This window comes from Gracilinanus agilis, chromosome 6 (assembly GCF_016433145.1).
Source record: "Gracilinanus agilis isolate LMUSP501 chromosome 6, AgileGrace, whole genome shotgun sequence".
Taxonomy (NCBI): Eukaryota; Metazoa; Chordata; class Mammalia; order Didelphimorphia; family Didelphidae; genus Gracilinanus; species Gracilinanus agilis.
The window spans coordinates 124950009-124972145 of NC_058135.1; the positions used below are offsets into that span (position 1 = coordinate 124950009).

Genomic DNA, 22137 nt, shown 5'->3' on the forward strand with positions numbered 1-22137 from the left:
TTTTTTTCCCAAAAAACCCAGTCCATCATAGGACAAAAAATTTAAAACATGAAAATAAAGCATGATCAAAGAAGATAAAAGTTGCTGCAAAACACTTAAAGAATGTTTATTTTTATTCAAGTTTTGGATGAACCATCACCAACAACTCTAGGATTGAAGTTCTTTTCCTTCTTTTCCATTAATGGTCATCCTTTTATATTTGGACCAATGGTGTTTATTAGGTCCCTTTCATTTAAGCCTGAGCATGATGTTTCATAATAGCATAGAGGTGAACCTAGATTTTTGAAGACTTTGGCAATAGAGTGAAAGTCATGGCAGGTGCTACCAACTCTCCAAGAACTTTGAAAGAATGGATCAGGGGACAGATTGTGGTCCATCATCCAAGGACCAGCTCAGCTAATTAGACTGGTCACATAACATAGGATGAAGCAGACTTATGGCATTATGATGGACTTGGGCAGCCAAGGGATATGGCAGACAGAACACTGGCTCTAGAGACAGGGAGACCAGAGTTCAAATCCTGACTCAGAGACTTACTAGATGTGTGGTCCTAGGCAAGTCACTTAATTTCCTTCTTTTCCATTAATGGGCATCCTTTTATATATGGACCAATGGTGTTTATCAGGTCCCTTTCATTTAATTTCTCTTTGCCTCTGAATCCTCATCTATAAAATGTGGGTAAAAATAGTACCTACTACACAGCTGAAAGGATCAATTAAGACAATATTTTTAAAACACTTAGTAAACCTTAAAGTCCTATGTAGATGTTGGCTAACTTTCCTGAAGACCACCTGTGAGAACACAGAGGGCTTGGATTCTGTGTTAGTGGAGAAATGATGTCCCCCCACTAACAAAATTACCAGTTTCAAATACTCCCTTTTCTTAGTTACAAGAACTGAGACTTTCGAGGGTTGCAAAATTCAGAGCTAGACAAGACCTCAGGGATCATCTATCCAGCTCCTTAATTTACAGATTAAGAAACTAGAGGATGTGATTTATCATGAGCACGAAGAAGCAATAAGCAGAGGGAAGAGTCAAACCCAGGTTTCTCAAGACTCAGAACCCCACATTCTTTCCTCTGTACCTATGGTCCTCACACCAAGTAAAAATGAACACGCCGAACAGTAAATTCAAAAGTCAAGGGGATTTATTAAGTGTCTACAACATCCAGGGTTCTGGGGATACAAAGATCTTGTCTTTGAGCTTACATGAACAAAAATGGACTTTGTGCTGGTGGTAAATAAAGATGAAATCCAATTTAATGAAAAGTGAATTGACTGGTTCTGTCATCATGGCTAAGGCTACTTGACCTCTGTCACCCTTGGTGTTCCTCATTTACACAAAAGGGATGATAATCCATAACTCTTGTACCTACTTTCCAATGAGATAACAGATAAAAAATAAAGGGGGGAGGGGACTAGGTGGCTCAGTTGATAGAGAGCCAGAATTGAAGCCCAGAGGTCCCAAGTTCAAATCTGGCTTCAGAAACTTCCTGCCTACAAGAACGTGGGGAAGTCACATAACACCCGATGCCTAGTCCTTAGCACTCTTCTGCCTTGGAACCAATATGTGGTATTGATTCTAAGATGGAAGATAAGGGCTTACAAAAATAAATAAATCAATACAGCACTATAGAAAGGTCCAGAAAAAAAATCAAAACATTATAGGAAACCAGGGCAAGTAGGTGGTACAGTGGATAGTTTTCCTCTCCCTTCCCACACCTGGAGCTGACAAGCAGTTCCACTGGGTTATACATGTATTATCACTCAAAAGCTATTTCCATATTATTCATTTTTGTAAGAGAATAATCTTATAAAACCGAAACCCCAAATCATATACCCAAATAAACAAGTACATATCCTTCTTTCTTTAACTAATGTGGTATTTTCCACAACAGATGGAGCAAGAGCGCAGAAGAGTCCAATGTTTGGCAATGCTGCCAAGCGTGTATTGACTTTGTCAGTACAGTTACAAAAATTATTCAGGTATTTCCCAGAGACACCACTTGGATTTCTTTAATTATGACGCCCTTAAGGGAAAAGAGAAACAAGAAACTAAACCATTAAAATACAGACAAGTCTTTCCAAAAACTGCTTCTTCTGTTCAACTTATTAAAGTTATTGAATGCCAAGGTTCTGTTCCTCAAGTTTTCAAAATGTTCCTTTGACTTTGCCTCCATTATACTGCTTCCTGAAATAAGGAACATTTTCTTCCTTACTTTCAAATTCACTTTTCCTAAATCAAAATAAAAATTTTATCCCAACCTTTCCTGGAATGATTTCTTTTTGGGGGTTAACTGAACCCTGTATTTTAGTCCTCCTACATCTTTCTTTTTATTTCTCCTATATTCCCTTTAGCTAACAATAATGGATAGGGGATGGAGGGAGAGGGCAAGGGAACAAGTATTATTAAATACCTTCTGTGTGCCAGGCATTGGAGTAAAGGGCAAAGAGAGGATGAGATCAGATCTGCATCTCAGGAAGCCCTTCTGAAGAACACAACATATCCATGTGTTCTATATAACATGTTTAGAAACATATTTTCTCCTTTCTGTTTTGCTATCAACTTGCATAAAGGAGTTTCTTTTTATTTGCTATGTGTGTTCTTTGTGGAACTATTATCTGGAAACTATTATCTGGAATTGTTATCTTGACCATAACACTTGGGGTTCCTTCCCCCTTAAGAAATAGTTCTCAAAATGAATCATGTAACCATGGGAAAATATAAAAATTAAAATAAAAAAGTTAGTTTCCATAAAAGCCAACTTCAATTGAAGACCTCAAAAAAAGAAGAAAGAAAAAAGAAATAGGTTTTGAGTGATAATATGTATATAACCCAGGAGAATTGCTTGGCAACTCCAGGAGGGGGAAGGGAAGAGGGGAGGGAGACAACATGAATCATATCACTTTGGAAAAATTAGGTGTAAATTTGTTATTAGAATAAAATAAAGATTACATTTAAAAATTAAAAAAAAGAAAAGAAATAGATCTCAGGAGCTAGGCATGAAATTGAAAACTACATCCCCTAGACATGTGATACTTTTTTTTAAACCTTCACTTTCTGTCCCAGTAATAACTCTTAAGACAGAAGGGCCAGGGCTAGGCACACGGGATCAAATGGTTTGCTCAGGGCCAGAGAGCTTAGAAGTGTCAAAGGCCAGATTTGAACCCAAGTCCTCCCACTGGCACTGTCCTGGCTCTCCATCCACTGTGCAATCTAGTTGCCCTTAGACTAACAATTCCTAAGGGAGAAAATAGATATAATCCCATCCCAATACCTCCTCAATTTCTGAGAAGAGCAAAATGACCATCCCATCTAGGTTCCAACCTCCTGCTTCTTCCTCTCTTTGCAGTAATTAAAGTCACCCTTAGAGGAAGGTAGGTAGATGAGATACTACAGATGTATCTACTCATGCCTCCATTTCAGCCATACAAAACCCCTTTGATATACTTGAGTTGGCATTCCCAACATCCAGCACAGTGCCAGGCACATAGACAGCATTTAAGTGCGTACTGACTTGATGACTTCCTTCCTCTGTGGCCCTAGGCAAATAAATTACCCCCTTTCTCTGCCTCAGTTTCTTCCTCTATAAATGGGGATAACATAACACCCACCCCTTAGAGTTGTTGTTAGAATAAAATGAGATAATATACACAACAACCTTTGCAAATTTTACAGTGCTCTATGACTGCTGGCTATGATTGTTATAATGACTATCTTACTACCTTTTTCAGTGCCACAGTTTTTGTTGATTCCATTGGTCACACATTGAAAAGTAACTGCCATAAATACAAGTTTTCACTCATGGCTGCTCACCAGAATAAAACTGTCTACTGAGCTATAATTCTAAAGGAATGGAGATGAAACATCCACTGTTGGATGGGCTAAGGGTGCAGAGTATATAGATTTACTGAATATTTGTGTATTTACTGAATATGGTGTCAATTGTGTTTCTGAAACCTCCAAGTTTGCCCCAGTCCTTTGGGAAGTCCCAGATTAACCTTATCTCCCAACTGAGCAATAGACCTTAAAGTACTTCATAATCCCAGTTTAGATAAGATTAGTATGCAATCAAGTCTGAGGAGTTTCTCCCATTGTAATCAGAGACCCCTTCCCTGGAGTCCATCCCCTGGCTAGAAGCATCTTTTTGTATCCAGTGTAAAGCATTAGCCTCTTCCTATTAATCATTTCCTTTTGCTAATTTAGAAATAATCAGTCTTACTTCCCTTCCTTTGTTCCCCAAAAGGTATATGACACCCCCATTACCCCCCCACCCCGCAAAATTCTGTTAGTCTTTGGAGAAGCATCTTTGACAGTTCATTCTCCCAGAGATACTGTTCCCAGAGTCCCAGAGCTTTGGTTCTGTGTGGTTTTAAGCACTCAATTCTGAATATTAAGAACTTGTCTCTTATCTTGATCGAAGACTTGTTTTTCCTGACTCTTTTAGTGGTTCTGTGTTTTTCCAAGATGACAATGGCTAGTAAAGGAATATTTTGCTTGGCCTGAGTCTATTACAAGGGTCTAAATTTCCTTCCCCCACCCCTTTTCCTAATAATGGAGAGAAATTGGAATGAGAGAAAAATACATTTGTGTTCACGGGAAAAAATTAAGTAAAATGAATAAAAATTAGAGTGAATTTCTAAGAAAATTCATGACTCCTGTAGCCCAGTCAGGGAAATCACTAAAAAGATGCTTTGTCTCACTGTCAGTTTCCAGTTGGGCACAGAATCAGGGCACCCAGGAATGTTGACATCAGCAGACCAAAGGACCAAATCAATTAAAGTATTATGTATACATGCAAATAAGATGGACAAGACAGGGAAAGTGAGGGCTGACATCAAGTCTTTGGGAACAAAGTATTTAGCCAAGGAACAACATTTCCCCCCTCGAAGGGAAGCAGAAATGCTTGCTTTCACACATGGAATGCTATAGGACAAATGCTACTGTGTTTTGGCAAAGGGTCCTGAAGCCTGAGACAGAATTACTCCTTCTTTCCATCTGAACGTCATCTACCATGGAATACAGTTTGCTGAGCAGGAGTGAGGGCTCAACAGAGGTTAAACAGGAAGCACAATGGAAACGTCAGTGTGGACAACAGCATTCATTGGTGGTGGGGCCAATTGCCAGTCAGCATGGCTTTACAATTTCCCCCAGCAACATCAAGAAACCCTGGCACAGAAAAAGAAGCTAAGCATCCTCCAGTAGGGAAAGAGACGGTATGGGAGAGCATCGATGATGGAGATGATGGGTGATGGAGAGATAAGTCGCATCCTACCTGTCTTATCTTGGGAAAGTCATTTAATCTCACTGGGCCTCGGTTTCCTTTTCTGCAAAATGAAGAGGATGGGTTCTTTCCAGTTCTAGTTTTAATTTTTTGTAAATGGCATGGAAGAGGTTAAAGGAAAGTGATGTTCTAAGATGCTAGCAAAAGCACTGAAATATGAGATTCTTAAGTTCAGGCTAGGTAGAGAGGTTGGAGAGACCTAAGAGAATGGAGGACAGGGAGTGATGAAGAAGAGTAGAGACTCAGCTAATAACCTTTCCTAATCCTCCCCCTCCAAGAGTGTTACCCTTTTTCTCCTCTAATTATCTTCTACTTCTCTGGGTGCTTAGAGCATCCCCTTCCTAGCAAAACAAAAGTTCATACAAAGCAGAAACTGTTTCACTTGGATTTAAATCCCCAATGCCAAGTACAGTGTCTTTCACAGAGGAGGCACTCTTTGGATGTCTACTGAATTAAACTTATTGTAGAAAAATATGAGCTGTGTCCAGAGAAGAAAATTTCAGATGGAAACATTAAAAGGTGGAAAAATTCCATGGTAAACCAACATGGTGCAATGAATAAAAAGGTGGCAGCTGGAGCCTGAGGAACTAGGTTCAAATCCAAGTTCTATCATGTTCTCCCTGTGTTATCCTAAAGAAGTGACACTCTCACCTAGAAAATGAGACAACTGGATAAGACAACTTCTACAATCCCCCTCAGTTCTAATGCTGAGGATTCTAGGACAATAAGCTCCAAGGTATGGGACAGAGTAGAGCACTGGGAGTTGAGAATAATAATAGTAATAGTAATAGTAATAGTAATAGTAATAGTAATAGTAGTAGTAGTCGTAGTCGTAGTAGTAGTCGTCGTAGTAGTAGTAGTAGTAGTAATAACAATTAACATTTATATAGCATTTATTATGTGCTAAGCACTTTACAATTATAATCTCATTTGAATCTCACAACCACCCTGGGAAGTAGGAGCTATTATTTCCGCCTTTAAACTGATGAGGAAACTAAGGCAAACAGGGTTAAGTGAAATGCCTATGGTCACACAACTAGCAAGTGGCTCAGGCTAAATGTGTACATGGGTCTTCCTGACTCCAGGTCCAGCACTTTTCCCACTAAGCCAGCTAGGGAAATATCAGACCAGGATGGGAGGAAGATAATTAGCATAGATGACGTTGTAGAGAAATATAGATTTGAGTTAGCAAAGCAGACTTGACTGACAAGGGAATTTAGAACCTTGGGAGTGGACTCACAGGGACACTGACAGTTTTGAAGCTGGCTGTTTTGAACCTGGTCTAATAGTGGCTTTGGTCAGACATCTCATCTTTCAAGCTGTTTCCTTGGACCTTGAACTGTGTTATTCTTCTATCAAGCTTCCCAGTGAAGTAGTAAGGTAGAGAAGTGGATTCGTCTTTTGTGGTGGACACAAAAGACCATCCCATCTCCCTCTCTTCACAACTGGATTTAACTTGCTGTGTATCCTGTCTCTTGTACCAGCTTTTGAAGAAGACATCACTGGACATCTTTGTGAGATCCCCTGTTTCCCAGCAAGACTTTGCCCTTAGCAGTCTGCCGATAGATTATAGCCTATAGAGTAATTTGATCCATCCCTGTACCCTGGGTGGAGATTTATAGATCTTAGTGGCAGTTTACCTAATCCCCTTCATTCCCCATCCCACTTATTCATTAAACAGTTTAGTTATTACAATCCTGCCTTGTATGTCCTTTCCCAGATATTAGGTTGACACATTGAACCCACTGTGTATTGAAGTTACTTTCCCTCTTTATTATTCTGTTATATATTATCCCCAGATAAGCGTTATTACCTATGATTATTCAGTTACCCTTTCCAGTTCCCTTTAGTCAGTTTACTCACCTAACGGACAACCCAATCTCATTTTACCAGTAACTGTTGTGGCACCCACTTTCCCCACTTTAGTAGTGACTTATTCAGTCACTCACTACAATGATCAGCTCCCAAAGGATGCTGTCAGAAGAGGAATGGGGGTGAATGTCCTCCAGGGAAGGAAGTGATCTGTGAGCAGCAAGGGGGAACAAGGTCCCTAGACCTTGGGGTAGGAGATGAGGGGGGAGCCTCTCTATTGCAGCAAGTTACAAGAAAGAGGTGTCATCAGAGGGAAAATAAGAAGTGGACATGACACTTGTGAAGAAAGTTGAAAACATTAGGAGATTTGCTCATGCCAGAATGAACACTGTATAAAGCACTGGTTTGATTAATTTTTTTTAAAAAACTGACATTTATATACTATCTTCAAAATATACCATATTCCTATAAGGCAGGCAGTATAAGATGCATTTCCATTTTACACAAGAAGAGAGGGGCTTAAAGGTAAAAGAGATTGCCTGTGGTAACAGGGATAGGTTAATAAACTGGCAGATTTGTTTTAAGGATGCCCAGGTGTATTTTACTCCTCCTTGCACATACACTATGATCCAGTCACCTTGCCCCTCCAAAAGTACATTCTACCTCCCAACTCGTTGTCTCTCAAGCCTAGAACATCATCCTGATCCCCCACCTCCCAGTTTCCTGGGTTCCTAAGGCTATGGAAGAAAATTCAGATCCACTCACTTGGTATTCAAGGTCTTCCACAAACTGACACTGCCCTTCCTGTCCTCTTGCTCCATCCTCTACCTGATATACAGCTGATTCTCAGCCCACCTTAAAGAGTCCAATCTTCACCACCTCCATGCTTCTGGTGACTTGTTCCCCCATTCCTATACCTCTCAAAATCCTGTCCATTCCTTAACACTCAAATACTGCTTCTCTGCCAAGACAATTCCGGATCTCATCCTTCTTGGGAATGATCTTCCTCCCTCACAAACCTTCCAAAGCATCTTATTTACATGGCATGGTATCATGAAGAGAGGATTCGACTTGGAATCAGCAACAACTGAACCCCTGACAAACAGCTTTACCCAGTCTGATTTCTCATCTCTACAATGAGCAAAATAGGATTTCCAATACCTTTCTCACCGAGTTGTTCTGAGAAAAGGTATGTGTGGTGCAATGGGAATAGACTGGCTCTGAAGTCAATAAAACCAGGCTTAAACCTTGCCTTTAATATTTATTACCTATAGGAGCTAGGTTGGGGTTACTGGGGAGCTTAGAGGATAGAGTACTGGTCCAGAAGTCAGGGAGACTCATCTTTAGGAGTACAAATCTGGCCTCAGACACTTATTAGCTCTGTGACCCCACACAAGTCACTTAGCCCTATTTGCCTCAGTTTTCTCATCTATAAAATGAGCCAGAGAAGGAAATGACAAACTACTCCAGTGTCTTTGCCAAGAAGGGATCACAAAGTCAGAAATGACTGAACAACACAACAAACTTAGTTGTCACTTTTCCTTGAATCTCAGTTTCCTCCTCAAGTTACTGATCCTTAAATCTCAGTTTCTTCCTCAAGTCACTTTTCCTTAAATCTCAGGTTCCTAGTCAGTAAAATGAGGGGGGCTGGCCTAGATGTCCTCTGAAGTCCCTTGAAGCTGCACATGACCTCATCTCCCATAACCTATACAAATGTGAGTTATCTAGACCTTTCTTGAGTCAGACATTACTCTGAATAATATTCCTTTGGGTGGGTCAGTACACCCTCCTAGGAAGACTGTAAGCTCCATGAGGGCAGGCACTATATCTTCTTTAGAGTTTTAATTTCCTATAGGGACAGCCAAGGATGTTCTACACAGTAAACATTTAATAGATGTTTGTTGAAATGAGTTGAAAGTGTGTGGGGGGGGGGGATTCAAAGACCTCTGCTTTTGGTTTGGTTTGTTTTTTGTTTTGTTTTGTTTTAATTTTAGCGATATCCCATTAACACCTAGCAATTCAAAGTCAGCAAAGTCAAGTTTATTTATGAGACTGTAGCTCCGGGAACTAAGAAATCATAATTAAGCAGAATTGAAATAGAAGGCCTGGGTCTAAAAAAAGAGAATGACAATACTAGATGGGATAAAAAGGGGAGGGAAGAGAGAAGGTCTAAAAATGTTGATATTCATGCATGAAAAAGCTCCAGTAAGGTCCACTGTTTTCCTACCCCCATCCCTCTCCTTGCCAAAATCATTTAATCCTCATGTGAAAACTGAAAGTTGGTCAGATATTTTGAGATGCAGTGGGGTAGAATGTGAGCATGTGAGCAACCCTGAACTGTGACCCAGGAGATATATGTTGGAGTACTGGTTCTGACACGGCCCACCTATGTCACGTTGGTCAAGACATTTGTCTTCTCTAGACTTCCATTTCTTCGTCTGTCAAATCAAAGGTTTGGACTATTTGACCTTTAAGGTACCTCTCAACCCTAAGTCAGGTATTAAGGTTTCAAGGCAGGCCAGTTAGCCAGAAACACAAAATGACACTTTTTTCTAAACAAAGCAAAGCTTTGCCCAGCAATTCAGTATTCAGATTCCCAAGCTATCTCTGGGTCCCTGGGGGACCCTGTTTACTTTAAGAAGGGAAACTTATAATCTGAGAATTACTGTAGGATATTCTAGCAATAAAGTACCTCCAATTCTCATCCCATCATCAGTTCTCCTAGTAAACTGGCTCTCTTACTGGAGAAGCAGTCAGGAGGCCCATTATTCATTTAGAGGCCAAAATGGACTAAAAGGATCTGTGAACCTTTGGAAGAAGGCAAGCCCTCTTCAGAGAGAAGACTGAGGGAGTAAAGCAAGAGAGTAAATTGGGAGTCTGGTTTAACATTCAAATAGAACTGTTTATTTTGCAAAGGGCTTTGTAATACCTCTTGGCAAGTATTAACTTTCCCAGTGAAGGGAGACCAGGCATATTTGGCAGGAAAGGTGAAAGATAGACAACAAATATGAGAGAGGTATTATAATACAGTGGGGAAAACAATGAACTTGGAGGAAAAAAGTATATGAGTTCAAATCCTGTTTCTTCCACATGCTAGCAATGGAACCTTGAGCAAGTCCCTTAATCTCTCTCTGGCTCAGTTTCAATAAAAAGAAAGGATTGGTCTAAACACTCTTCGCAATCCTTTCTAGCTTTAAATCTGACTCATGATCCTAGAAACACACACATGGAGAAAAAAGAATTTCATTAAATTCATCTAAATGAAAGACATGACAAGATATATTCAGAAAAAAGTCACTGTACGTCTTGAGTTTGGAAATAGACCTGTTCATTCAAGTTCTAATTTAAAAGAAAGAAAAAAAAAAAGAACCTGAGGTTCCTCATCTGCAACAAAGGGTATGAACTAGGTCATCTGGAAGGTCTCTGACCTCTAAAAGTTGAGGTGTTTGTAGTATTTGAAAATAAAATGCAGGATTGAAAGAATTCAAACTCTGATCCATGGAAGGACCAATCCTGATTCCAGAAGACTCATCGTGAACGCATCCCTGGAATCTCCAAAGAAAAGTGGGAGACTGATGTGTGGAATGATGCCCAGCAAATTGGGGTGCTTTATTTATCCATGCTATTCTGTTACATGGGAGGGTTTGGTTTTTTTGATGAGGAGGCAGGTATTAGAAACTAGCATTGATTTTTGAAAAAAAATCAATAAAACATTTTTAACAGAGTCAATTCTTAGATATGAAAGGTTTATGATGATTACAGTTAGATAGCCAGTCTCGTGTCTATATTCATTTTAAGTGCCAAGTACTTTAATACAGAAATAGCTGATGACAAAATGGAAAGACCACTGGTCATAGAGTTAGGATGATGTGAGTTCAAATCCAGCACCAGAACAAATACCTGTGTAACACCTAAGCAAGTGCCCTCATGTATATATGCCTCGGTTTCAACTATGAAATGGGAGTAATAATAGCACCGATTTCACAAGTGTGAGGATCAAATGAGATACTAATAAAAAGCACTTAGCACAGGGGGCAGCTGGGTAGTTCAAGTAGATTGAGAGGCTGTGGGTTCAAATGTGACCCTGGACAAGTCACTTAACCCCCATTGCCTAACCCTTCCTCCTCTTCTGATTAGGAACTGATACTCAGATCATACACGTAAAACCCAGTGGAACTGCTTGTGAGCTATAGGAGAGGGAGAAAAGAGGCGAAGGAGACAACATGAATCAAGTAACCATGGAAAACTATGTGTGCATTTGTTACTGGAATAAATATTTTTTTTAAAAAGGAACTGAGACTCAATATCAATTTTAAGATAGTAGGTAAGGGGTTTGGGGATTTTTTTATTTTAAGGCATTAGCAAAATAAGCAGAACCTGGAGAACATTATTCACAGTAACTGCAATCCTGTGGAATGGTCATATGTGATAGACTTTATTACTAAGAACAGTACAATGATCCAGGATAATTCTAAGGGACTTATGAAAAAGAATGCTATGGACCTCCAGAGAAAAAACTGTGGGAGTAGAAATGCACATGAAAACATATGATTTGTCACTTGTTTATTTGGGCGTGTGATGCAGGGTTTTGGTTTTATAAGATTAGTCACTTAAAAAAATGAAAATTTTGGAAATTTAAAAATAAATATAAAAATAAAATAAATTTAGAATTTAAAAATTAAAAGGCACTTAACACAGTGACTGGCACACTCTATAAATGCTTATACCTTCCCCCCTGAGAAGTTCTGAATTAATTCAAGTACAAAGCAGAAAAGGTCATTCATCCACAATAAACATTATTTATTTCTCCCACATGTGATACAGGAAAGATGGCCAGAAGTTACACTTCTGGAATATAATATGAAATCAAGATTCCAACCATTTGCCTCTTAAACAAATATATCCCAGGGAACTCTCTGACAGTGGCGGTATTCATGCTTGAAATGCTGACCAGATCACAAAATGGAGAGGCAAATACATCCAATTTACCTAAAATAGTTCCTTCCCCCCACAGGCTATAAAAGATTTTTTAAAAATCATTAGACCATGAATAAAAAAGAAAAAGGTGCATTTAACACTATGTATGTAAAGCACTCTGCAAACTCCAAAACCTTATAGAGATGTCAGTCACTACTGTCATCGCCACCATCATTAGCCTTGGAGAGTAATCCTAGGAGCCGAGGAGCTTCTCTCTATAGGTTTGGTCCCAGCAGACTAAACACATTACACCAGTTTCTGAGATGGAAAAGGCTGTCAAAGGCGATCCCAATAGCGATTCTGACCTTCCTTCCTAGGACTCCAGATCGTCCCCAAGGGAAGAAAATTCCGACAAATGCAAGTTTCCAAATGTGGGTAAACCTGTGTTATGAAATAGCAAGTCATCTGTTTACAAGTACGTTCCAAGAAGGGACAAACCTTTACAGCTCCAAGCTTCTCTTTCCTGAATTTTTCCAGAGGCTTAATCAGGGTCTCCGTTACACTTAATGCCTAGAGAACAAGGGTGACAACAAAAGAGCAGAGTGTTAGATTCCCACGGAGGAAAAAGTGAGCATTACATTTCCACCCACCCCACCCAGAAATCGAGTGAATAACATATTAAGAACTTCATCTCCTCCTGCCAACAACCAGATCCCTTCTCAACTTCAGAGCCCCAGAACTTTTATAAGGCTTGCGAAGGAAGACAAGTACAGGGCAAACTCCACTAAAATATGCAAGATATTCTTTCCACTCTTGGAGGGAAGACTCAGAAAATTGAGAGTGTGTGTGTGTGTGTGTGTCTCACAACAAAGGGGTCTATCACACATATCAACAAAACACTTCTGTTTAAGATTTTCTCTTTTTCCTCCCTCCTCTGGAAATTTAAATGTGGCACATTCCTTTTTTGGTAATCAGACTAAATTATATATAGGTCTGTAATTGTGGCTCAAGTTGGAACCCATGAGATTCATTAGTTAATACAACTGCCCATTCTACCCAAAAATATTTCATAATATATCCAGAGGGAATTTGGCATAGGGCATTGAGGGCTAACCCAAAGAGTCAGGAAGACCCAAGTTCAAATCCCATTTCTGATGCTTATTAGCTGAGTAATCTTGAGCAAACAGCTCAGGGAACTCAACTTTCCTCATCTCTGAAAATGGCTTCTGGAGTACCTAGCTTACAGGAGTGTGGGGAAGTTCCCAAGAGATAATAAATGTAAAGGATTTTGTGAACTTGAATGTATTAGAAAAATGTCTGGTTTCATCAGAGTAGGGAAATCCCCAAAGAGGAAACCACTCCTAACCATATCTTCTCTACAACTTAAAGTGTCATCAAATTCTCTCAATCAAAAAAATCACAGGCTCATTCCCTGTTCCTACCATCAAGGAATGGCTATTTAAAAGGTGAACAGAAGATGTTATTACACCCAAAATATGATGTGATTGTCGAGGAAAGAAAGGGAAGGGAAGGTCACTTTATACTTCAAAAACCTCATCTTACAACACTGGGCTTATAACATCCAAAAAAAAAAAAAGAAGAAGAAAAAATACATACACTCATGCACATAGATAAATAGGTAGAGAGACAGACAGACACAGAAAAGGCTGGCCTAAAAACAGCATCTTCCAGAAATCTCAAGTTCTAGAACATGTCCAAAATGATCTGGAATAATGAAAGGGACAAAGACAGTCAGAGGACTGGATGGCCTCTGAGCTCCTTGGCAGCTCTAGGATAACTACAAGGCAATACTTACAGCCCTTATTAAATGAGTATTATCATTACCTTTTTAAAATCTTTTCTTCTTTCTCCCTAAAGACCCTTTCACCTAGCTCATGAAGGCATGCAAGTAACCCTGAGTTCCTGAAGACTGTTCCTGTAGAACACAAGCTCTGGCAGGTTCTACCCAGATGCAAAGACATCAAGTGATGGCCTGCTCCTCCCAGCCTTGTTGTTGGCTATAGCAAATTGACTCAAATGAGGATATGTGGCGATCTTGGGGTCAAGGGAAGATGACCCCCAGGGAAACCACAAGTACTTGAAGTGCTCAAAAGTCTGCCTATTCTTTAAAAATTACAATGCCTGTATTTCCATCACCCCCTCTATTCCTGGCACAGAAGCAGCATAGGAGAGAGTTAGGGAAGTTGGGAGGTCCTGGGTTCATTTCCTGCCTCTGACAGATGGCAGCTGTGTGACCCTGGCAGATTCCTGAATCTTTCAGTGTATCAAGAGACTCTCTAAGGATATGTTACAGAATGGGTGTCCATCTGCATTTTTACAGAAGGAATACCTTTTTAGTATTAAATATTAAAATATTTCAATTAATGAAATCATGGGGAGTGGGGGAGAGAGGAAGAAGGGAGAGGAAGGAAGAAAAGAAGGAAGAAAGCAAGCAAGGAAGGAAGGACCCTTACATATAGTAGGCTCTATAAATATAAATTAGATTAGGAAAAATTAAGGATGAGTTTTGGAGGGAAGATGAGTTCAGTTTCAGAAAATGCTCAATTAGATACAATTGAGGGATATAGCTAAATGGAAAGGATTATTGAACGTGGGAAATATAGGAGAGGTCAGAGATGAAGAGAGATTTGAAGCCCTCTCCAAAAGAGTTGAAGCATCTTTGTTGCCAACAAAATTTATAATAAATGTCTTATGCTTCCTATTTCATTGAGAAGATAGCCAACTGAACAGGAAATGACCCACTGTCTACCTCAAATGCCCCCCTTTTAAAGGAATCTTACAACACAGAATATCAAAGCTGGAAGGAATCTTGGTTATCCTCTAATTCAGAAGGTTCCTAATTTACGATCTGTGAACATGTTTTAGATAAAGACAATTGTATTTCAATGTAACAGATTTTCATTGTAATCCTACACATTTACTTTATGCATTTAAAATTTTTCTAAGAAAGGGTTCATAGGCTTCATTGGACTACTAAATGTATCCATAACATGTAAACCTTAAAAATGGGTTAAAAGCCATCGGTACAGTCCAATCTACTCTTTTACGATTTGGAGAAAAAAAGACCCAGGGACAAAAGATTTACCTGAGGTCACAGTTTGTTGACGGCAGAGCTGGAACAGAATCCAGCTCTCCTGCTGATAGATCTGAGCTCACAACTCCAATTCTCCTAGACTCCCACAAATCATTCCAATTGTCATTCCAACTAATTTTTGGAATCTCTCTTACGAAAATCTTTTTGCTAACTCTCTGGAAGGGTAACTCCACACACACATTTTGTGAGTATAGACATTTCTCACTTTATCTAAGAAAACCATTTCTCAGACCTCTACATAAAGCAATTTTTAATATAATCCGAATTTGTCCCTACCCACCCACTTAACCTACATAACAAAAACACACACAAAACAATACCTTTCTACAAATAATACCTTTGTACCAAATGATACCTGTATAAAAATCATAAAATATACTACTAAAATGCAGGCATTAAATACTGTACAATAATAAACAGAATTAGTAAATTAAGGTAAAGTTAATGATAAAATATGCTGAGTATCATACAGTAAAGTTAACATGGGTGTGTACTATGTTGCCCATTTCTCCACCCACTCCACTTAGCCTTTATCACTGGTGGGCTGGCTGAACGACCTTTTTTTTTAAATGAGAGAGATGTTAGGATTCTTTTCCCCCTTGTATAGCCAATGATTATTATTCATAACTAGTCTGAACTTTTTTTAAATCTTGAGGTATTTGGATCCATCTTTTCAATACAAGAAAAAAATTCACTCAAATGATTAAATGCTTCTGCCAGCCCTTGCGTTGTGAATCTTTTGGAGTCCCCAAGCTTTCCTTTCTTCTTCTACAATCTCTGCATCTAGAAGCTCAAACAGGTGCTCCTTCTGAATTCTCCTTTGGATTTCTTTCACTTAAAATCAGCTTTGCATAACACGTTTACAAAAAGCAAGAACAGCCTGTATATACTTCTAATTGCTCTCCTCCATCCAACCTCCCTTAACGATTGAACTTAAGGAGAAAAATCAATTCAAAATGTATTCACACCCATTTTCTCCTCCTTCACTACTGCCTGATCCACAAGTGAGGAGTAGAGGAGGGTGGGGTGGGGAGCACTAAGGCTAATCATGCTATCCACGTCCTACCTGACTCCACTAAAACTTCCTGGCCATCATCACTCCCTTCTCATCCATGATCAATCTCTCTTCTCCACTGGCTCATTGTGTGTGTGTGTGTGTGTGTGTGTGTGTGTGTGTGTGTGTGTGTGTGTGTGTGTAACCACAAAAATGCTTAGATTTCTTCAAGAATTCTTTTTTAAAAGCTTTCCCTCCAGCCTTCAGCCCTATATAGCATTTCTCTTTAATTACCACACTCATTTAAAAAGTGTTCCACACCCCAGGCTTTCACTTGGGGTCCCTTTCACTCTCTGCTTGAGTCCTTAACCACTGGGGCTTCTGTTCCTACCTTTCTACTTAAATATCTAAGGGCCAACCTTTGCTAATCCCTTCTTTTTCATTCTTGCTCTATTTCTCTTCAATAAAACATTTACAGGGTTGACTCCTCCCTCCTTCTCACCTTCCTTGGCGTTAACTACGTCCCTGTCTGCTCTTCTCACTGAATGAATGAAGAATGAATGACTAAGGTTCTCCATCAATGAATGAATGAATGAATGAATGAATGAGTGAATGAATGAATGAATGAATGAAAAAAAAAACCACCCAACACCTATTAAGTATTTGCTCTGTGCCAAACGATGAGGATACAAACAGAAAACAAGGGAAGCTCTCAAGCAGCTCACACTCTAACTGGGGACTGCAGTACAAGAAAGAAGGTTCAGCCGCAGGGCAATTGGAAAGGATCAGAAATCCTGCAGAGCACAAGGCAAGGTCCAGATATCCTTAAGTTACATAAGGAAGTGAAATGACCTCTGGTAACATTCCTTCTCTCTCTTGCAGCCTCTCCTCACCTTCCCATGCAGGAAGACTTGCTTACAAAGTCAAGTTCACTCTCCTCCTCCTCCTGGTCCTTAAGGGCTCCAAAAACCAGTGGCATCCCACCTGTCCAATCCTCAGCTCCCACTAGCCCAGTCCCATACGTGATTCCAACTTTTTCAAATCTTAATTCACTTCAAAAATGTTTTACTTTCTGTTTTAATAACAACTCTAAGACTGCACAAGAAGGGTTAGGCAATTAGGGTTAAGTGACTTGTCCAGGGTCACACAGCTAGGAACTGACTGAGGTCACATTTGAATCCAGAACATCCTTGCTCCAGAACTGGCACTCCATCTACTCCACCACCTAGCACAATTAATTAATTTAATTTAAGGACCCTTATTTCACTTAAAAAAAAAAACATTACCTTTCTTCTTAGAATCAATACTGTGTATTGGTTCCAAGGCAGAAGAGTGGTAAGGGTAGGCAATGGGGTTTAAGTGACTTGCTTAAGGTCACACAGCTAGGAAAACTAATTTTTACATAATATATCATATTTCATGTATATAATTTTATGTATAGTAATTAAAGAACCTTCACTTTTGAAGCCCAAAACAACAGCCACATCCTTCCTTTAACCCCCATTGCCTAGCCTTTATCACTCTTCTGCCTTAGAACCAATACATAGTTTTGATTCTAAGATGGAAGGTAAGAGTTTAAAAAAATGTTTCTTTTTTAAAGAAAAGAAATCCTTTCCTGAGCCCTCAGTCAGTAAATTCCAGATTGCTCTCCCTGTACCCAGTTTATCTGTTCTCCAATCTGTGTTCCCCACAGCTGCCAAAGTGATATTCCTAAAGCAGAGGTCTGATGTCACCCTCCTGATATCATGAGCCAGATTTGCTGGCTTGCCTCTTTTTTAGTTGAAAATATACTCCTTTCTTATAGCATTCTTTCTTCTTTAAAGTCCTTCACAGACCCCCTCACTGGATGGTTAGATGACACAGTGGATGGAGCACTGGACCTAGAGTTGGGAAGACCCTAGTTCAAATCTTTCTTCTGATGCATGCTGGTTGTATGACTGTGGCCAACCTCACTTAGCCTCTGTTTCCTCATCTGCAAAATGGAGATATAATAATGGTACCTACCTCATTGTGAAGATAAAATGAGACATTTGTAAAGTACTTTGCCAACCTTAGAGGGCTATGTGAATACTGGCTATTATTTTCCCAAGCTGATAACACACGGCTGTGTTATAGCCAGAGCTGTTCCCTGAAGCTGCCCTTCCATTCCTCATCCTGGAGCTTTGGCATAGGCTATCCCCAATACCTAGAATGTCTTCCTTTACCTCATAGCTTCTTAGAACTTTTGAATCTCTGTGGAAGCAGCTGGATGGTTCAGTGGATGATGAGCACAGAGTTGGGAGCTCCTGGGTTCAAATCTGACCTCAGACCCTTCCTAGCTGGGTGACCCTGGGCACCCTTACTGTTCTTCTGCCTTAGAACCAATACATAGAATTGATTCTAAGAGAGAAGTTAAGCATTTTAAAAAAGAAAGAATGAAAGTTCAGACCCTTCTCTTGATCATTTTTCTAAGTACTCCAGTTTTTAGTGTCCTTCTCCACCTCTGTGTATTTTTTTTTATATACCACACATATCTGAATGAGTTATCTCCCCCTACTACAGGGGTTATTTATAGGAGAAGAGTATCCTTAAAGATCTGTTCATCTAGATAGGAAAAGAATGACATCTTTATTTTCACTAACCTCTCCATGAAATGGCGCATTTCTTTAAATTATGAGTTGATAACAAACAAAAAGAGTATTAGTTTTACTAGACTTCCCAAGGAGTCTGTGACAGACAAAAAAGTGCAGAACCCTTGTTTAATTGGAATTGCAGTTACTTAAAGGAAGGGGCTCTCTCTGCTCTGTAATTATACCCTCGCCACCTCGCTCTGAACAAAAGCTGGCTGACTGATGGCTGATGACGCATTCCCTCCAACCCCACACAGCGTGTAGCCTGTGCCTGTCATACTCACCTGTCATCTAGTATTTTGGACTCCAGTTATTCGTGCATGTGTCATATCCTGTCCCCCTACACTACATTATAAGCCCAGGAGGGTGCAAGAGTCATATTCATTTAAACCTTGTTGCTCGCTTGATGACGAGTAAATTGCTCTGCAAACAACAGTCACATAATAAATACTTGTTAAGAATGAGAGTGAAAATACCTGCAAGGGAGGAAAAGTAGACAGAGCTTAGAAAGCTAATGAGTTGTGTCTTCTGTTTCCACAAGCTTGAACCTTGTGGAAACCAGAGGTGAGAGGATCTGAATGGGGAAGAAGGGGAAGGAGAGGGGAAGCCACAAGGGAACACAGCATTATTTTTTTTTAATTTGTACATGTTAAAGGATGGCCAAAAGTGAGAGGAAGGATGCTCCCAAATGTCTCCTTTAGAACATCAAATATTCTTTAAATTACTTCATTACTACAGCATTTAAACCCAATGGATGCATCCATTATACTTAGGAAGCAGACATGGTCCGTAGCTGGAAGGCAATAAAGTCTAAGATTATTTTGTCTCATGTACAGGAGCTTTTAACTCTTCCCTTCACAAAGAGCTCTCTATCTTAACCATGTTTTTTAAACAATGGCTCACAAAATTATACATGGCTTCTCCACAAAGACTCAGTATTACACAAGAGCAATTATAGGTCATTACACTTGTCTGCTATACAGAAATAATTTAATGCTATTTTTGTCTAACCCGGAGGGATAAGACTGGTGTGGGAAAACAGTAAAAGGAATTTCTGATACATGCATTGTATCTCAAATAACAGATTTACATAAAGAAGCACAAAAGTGGGAAAACAGAGAGCATGGATCAGTTAATCCTCCCTACTTAAGGAAAAAAACAAACAATAAAACTCAGCCTTCTGTTCCTTCTTAATTCATACTGATCACAGTAAAATTCTAAAGCAAAATTCTCAATGGGAAAAACTTCAGAGGCCATAAAGTATGACCTAATCAAATATCTTCTTTATAACATCTCCAAAAAGTAGTCCCTCAGTCTCTATCTGAAGACCTCCAGTAAAGGAGACCCCACCCCCATCCAAAGCAGCCCACTTGAATTTTGGACAGCTCTGTCACCAGTTTTCCTTTCACCTAAGCAAAACCTGTCTCTCTACAACTTGGCAGAGACACGTAGAGATCTGTCAGGAATCCAAACTGCCTAAATGTCTAGAAACCAAGAACTGTAGGAAGAAGGAGAAAGAGCTGAGACTGTCCTTGAGCTTCTCTCTAACATGGTCAATTACAGAAAACGAGATATAGCGGCAGCTAGATGGCTCAGTGGATTAAGAGCCGGGTGCCCAGGGGTCGGCAACCTTTTTGGCTGTGAGAGCCATAAATGCCACATTTTTTAAAATGTAATTTCGTGAGAGCCATACAGTGCTCGCAGTGCCACTCCTGTAACAGCGCCTGAAAAAAATGGACTTTATGGCTCCTGCAGAAAGAGCCACATTTGGCCCTCAAAAGAGCCAGATATGGTTCGAGAGCCATATGTTGCCGACCTCTGGACTAGCCCTTACCACTCTTCTGCCTAAAAACCAATACACAGTATTGATTCTAAGAAGGTAAAGTTGAGAAAGAGACACAGGCAGGCAGATGGACAAATACTGCCCAAATAACCTAGAAAGTCCTTTGAACACAAAAGACACCTACACGAAAGACACCAAAAATCATTTTAGCCTATCAGTACATGTAGGTCAGAGTAGAAGAGGGTAAAGAATGACTTTAATAACTTTTTTTTAAATGCACAAAAGGTTGAGAGAATAACTCTGCATGTATTTACATTGTAGATAAGATTAAGTTTGGCTATGTAACAACAAGCTCAAGAACAAAGTTAGAAACAGAAAAAAATTGATACTAAGATAATCACTAATTGTGTCTATGAACTTGAGCAAGTTAATTTATTTCCACAATCTTTTAGGTAGTGTATATATATGTTTTACTTTACATGAATTGCTTTATTATTATACTCTTAAGTAACTACAAAATTATATATTATTAGAATAAGTAATGGCATGAGTCACACTTTTCACATAAGCTCTTTTTTGTGATTACCTCACTTTTCTTAAATAGAATTACATTTCTAAACAGTTTTTTTTCCAACGGGATTATAATGGTTCAATAAATGATAAATCTTTCAACCAGATAAACTATGTTGAAATCAGCCCATACTGTTTTTGCCTTGATATTGAAAATAGGTGAATCTAGGAAATCCCTCTTTCCTTTTTTCAAAATTACCATAAAAGAATTAAAAAATTTACTGAGAATGAGTTCGTTAAGAACATTTTTTAAATAGCTAAGCAATTTTCTCCTTCATCAGAAGTAATTTTTTTATGCTTAACACACAAGAACAAAGACTGATTAATCAACATTTAAGTGCCAACTATGTGCCAGGCATTGTGCTAAGTGGTGGGGATACAAAAAGAAACAAAAAACAGTGCCTGCTCTCAAGAAGTTTACATTCTAATGGAGGAAGGGCAGCTACTTAGTATGAAGTCTAAGATAAAAAAGTAAGAATTTTAATTTTAAAAATAAAGATAAATTGAATGAGGGGGTCAAAATGTATATACAAGATAAATAGGAAATAACTAACAGAAGGAAAAAAACTAAAATTAAGAGTAGCTGAGGAAAGCTTCCTTTAAAAGGCGAGATGCTAGCCGATACTTAAAGGACCCAAGGAAGATCAGTAGTAGGAGCAGAGGAGGAAGAGCATTCCAAGCTTAGGGAACAGTCAGAAAAAACGCCTGGCATTGAGAGATGAAATATTATTTGTGAAATAGCAAAATCTCTGAAAATAAGTAAGACACAGGAATAATAATTCCCCAATTTCACTTTGAGTAGCTATTTAATCAGCTAACATCAAAAAGAGATGTAGATTGATATTAAGAGGGGAATTCACCTAATAATGGAATATTGTCACTCAGTGATTTCAAATTGGTAGAAGTAAAAAATGGGCAAAGTATAAAATGACTACATTTCCATATCTTTAGCTAGGACCTTTTAAGACACAAGAATCAGATAGCAAAAAGCTGTGGATTTCCTTCCTGCAAATTCATTTCTTCTTTTGGGAAGTATGAGCCTCCAGGAAACTA

At 39.2% G+C, this 22137-nt stretch overlaps 1 protein-coding gene across 1 annotated transcript in view; it reads right to left on the bottom strand.

The window, feature by feature from the left end:
• Positions 1–22137, bottom strand: part of ARHGAP10 (Rho GTPase activating protein 10) — a 373337-nt gene that overhangs the window by 226019 nt on the left and 125181 nt on the right. Inside the window, exon 4 of the mRNA XM_044681696.1 lies at positions 12512–12583. Within this exon, the coding sequence (XP_044537631.1) occupies positions 12512–12583 (72 nt within the window). The remainder of the gene's footprint in view (positions 1–12511; positions 12584–22137) is intronic.